Source organism: Hipposideros armiger, unplaced genomic scaffold (genome assembly GCF_001890085.2).
Source record: "Hipposideros armiger isolate ML-2016 unplaced genomic scaffold, ASM189008v1 scaffold_2136, whole genome shotgun sequence".
Classification (NCBI taxonomy): domain Eukaryota; kingdom Metazoa; phylum Chordata; class Mammalia; order Chiroptera; family Hipposideridae; genus Hipposideros; species Hipposideros armiger.
The window spans coordinates 25,440-28,466 of record NW_017733484.1 but is presented as its reverse complement, the minus strand read 5'-3'; the positions used below and the strand labels follow the sequence as shown (position 1 = coordinate 28,466).

General features: G+C 43.4%; 1 protein-coding gene across 1 annotated transcript; it reads right to left on the bottom strand.

Annotated features, from left to right (window-relative positions):
• Positions 1 to 1,795: 1,795 nt before the first annotated feature.
• Positions 1,796 to 2,522, bottom strand: LOC109378548 (mammaglobin-A-like; the record flags this gene model as incomplete). Its single annotated transcript, XM_019634891.1, has 2 exons — positions 2,408 to 2,522; positions 1,796 to 2,044 (listed from the first exon to the last, which is right to left on the bottom strand). Coding segments are annotated over exons 1-2 (304 nt in total), but the record flags the coding sequence as incomplete, so codon positions are not given.
• Positions 2,523 to 3,027: the final 505 nt, after the last annotated feature.

Below are 3,027 nucleotides of genomic sequence, written 5' to 3'. Positions count from 1 at the left end.
CAAAATTATGCTGTATTACCAGTTTTCAATATCTCGGCTCAAATGCAAGGACATGTGAAGTTTTCGAGTTCCTGTATGACTTTACAGGGTAGAAATATAGAAAACAGTCTGATGCCTCCACCATATTCCTTTGTGGGCCACAAAATATCAGAGATGTGCACTTCGAATGATTTGTCTAATCTAGGTTTTTGAAGAAAAACTTCCTATCATCATTTATTGCAGGGGTTGTTCACTTTTTAAAAAATGTATTTATGGTAAATACACATAACAAAAATATTACCATTTTCACCATTTTCAATATAGTTTAGTAGTGTTAGGACTATTCTCGGGCCAGCTGAGTGGCTCAGATGGTTAAGAATTGGCTTAAAAGCATGAGCTCTGAGCAACAGGGCCACCGGTTCGATTCCCACATGGGCCAATGATGCTGCGCCCGAGCTGAGCTGTCGCTGAGCTGCCAACAGGTAGCAGGATGGCTCAGCTGGTGTAACAACAAGACTGCTTGTCCAATGGAGGGCTACACCCATCCGCAACTAAGACTGAACTAGGCACCTTGAGCTGAGCTGCCTCCCAGATAGCTCAGTAGACAGAGCATGTGCTCTTAACAACAAGGCTGCTGGTTCGACTCCTGCATGGGATGGTGGTTACACCACCTGCAACTAAGATTGAATATAGCACCTTGAGCTTAGAGGCCACAAGCTGCCACCGGGCAGCCAGATGGCAACAGGTGCCCTCCACAGAAAAGACTGAAGAACAATAACTTGGTTGGTCCCCTTCCCCAATTCCCCAACACTGTTCCCCTCCCCCAATTCCCCAATAAAAAAACCTTGAAAAAAAAAGAATATTCTCTTTGCAGTGCAACCAGACCCCAGGACGTTTGCATCTTGCTAAAGTGCAGCTCTATACCCATTAAACAACTCCCAATTTCCTCACCACCCAAGCCCTGGAAACCTCTATTCTACCTTCTGTTTCTAAGACATTGGCTACTCTAGAAAACTGATAGAAGTGGAGTCATGCTATATTTCTCTTTCTCTGACTGCCTTTTATTGTTATTATTATTATTATTATTATTATTATTATTATGTTTTTTTAGGTTCTTCCATGTTTCACCCTGTTTCAGAACTTTTTAGTGATGTGCACTTGTGTGTTTGTGCTTTGGCAATACTTCTAAATTGTCTAACCTGGAATGTTTTAAATGTTACATTAGGATAGGGAATAAATGCTAGGTAAAACTACAAAAATCTGTCATAATTAGAAAGATTATTTCATTGTTAAACTACTGATTTTGTTTAAACAATTCCCTCACCAGTGGTGGGTTCATACCCGGAATTGCACATGTCATTCATGGGTCTTTAATTAATGGTGAGGACTTCAACCTTTTATACTGACAAACTTTGATTGCTTCAAAGTGCATTTTAGATTGTGTTAATATGATATATGGAATAATCCTGAGAACAAATTTCCTGGACTCTATTGAAAATTCTTTGAAGTGTTTTACTATTTGATCTATGAACAGGAGGAGTTTATTTTTCTGATCACTCTTACAGGTGAAGGAAGGTCTTCTTAGGATTCAGATATTTTCTAAGCGGAGCATTAGGGGAGCCTTTGCCCAAGTGTTTTTCAACCTTTTGTCCTTTTCATTTTTCATTCGCTCAAGATTCCACAAAGTGAAGAGACACAGCAGCATTGAACCTTGGATGACTTTCTTGACATCACAGTACTATTCACACTCACCAACAATGAAAGTCACTGAAACAAAGCATGGTCAACACTTGCTTTCGTGTAATAAGTGACAAACTTAGAGCCTGCTTCTCCCTGTCCAGTGGGTTAAAAGCACTTAAAGAAGAAATAGAAATTACCGTCATGTCTAGGACGTTGGTCAGTGTTTTGTCTTCCTGGTCAAAAAAACATTGCTTCACTTTCTCTAGGGCCATTTCAGTGTTTTCATCGTCTATGAAATCTTGAAATTCCTGCAGGTACATATCAACACCAACTTCACGAACAATTGTATGATCCATCAGTTTCTCAAAGAGCAGGCAGCCAGAACCTGGAATGAAAGCATGAAAAGTGGGCTCACTTACAGAGGTCTGAATTCCTGTTTGGGCGTAACTATGGTGTTTGTCATCTTTCATCCCAGTAGAGACACACATTTGGAAAGATCATAGTCAATGGTCTTGAGTTCTCAAATCTAGGAGAGTAAACTCAGGATTGGGATTTCCTTCAAACCCTGAGACATTTGCCTCCTTGCACCCCTCTTCCACAGCCCAGAGAAGACAAAACCATGAAAAACGAGGACACTAGAGAAATGACATGCTATGTCTGGGCTTGAGGGTGGGGGGGACAGGAGGTCTTCCACAGGGGCCCTGACAACAACCTTTAACCAAAGCCCGCCCTCCTGGGCAGCGCTCACCTGCAAAGCAGGAGAGGGGGAGGGCAATCAGCATGAGGACTGTCAGCAGCTTCATGGTGGAGGCAGCGGTTCTGGGCTGGTGACGCCGATGTGGCCGGGAAGAAGGAACTCACTGTGGAGGTGAGTGCCCTGAACGCCTCCTTTTATTCTCCTGGTGGCCACCGTAATCCCTCCCACCAATGAGGGAATGAGTCACAGGATGAACCTGGCTCTGGGCCAGGAAACCACAGCCAGAGTCACCCAGAACCCGGCCAGCCTGTGTGGATTGTAGAAACCAAGAAGACAGAGCTTTTTAAAGAGCTGCAGTAATGGTACCTGACAGTAGATGCAATAAATGCAGATGTGCTTGCTAAATACTAAAGCAAATTACAACATAGTGAGCCTTGTTGCTTTATCATTATGGTGGTCCTCATTATCTCCCCACCCTACTCCTCTTCATTCCCCCTCTACCTCCTCCTCCTCCTCTTCTTTCTCTTTTTCTTCTCCATCTTCGAGGTACAAAAAGGTTCATATCCTGTGTCTGTTCCTCCTGCTTCACGGAGCACTTGGGCTGGGCGCAATACCACATTTGGCCACTAGGAGGCAGACGTTTTCAGTCAGGGGCTGGAGCTGGAAAATAC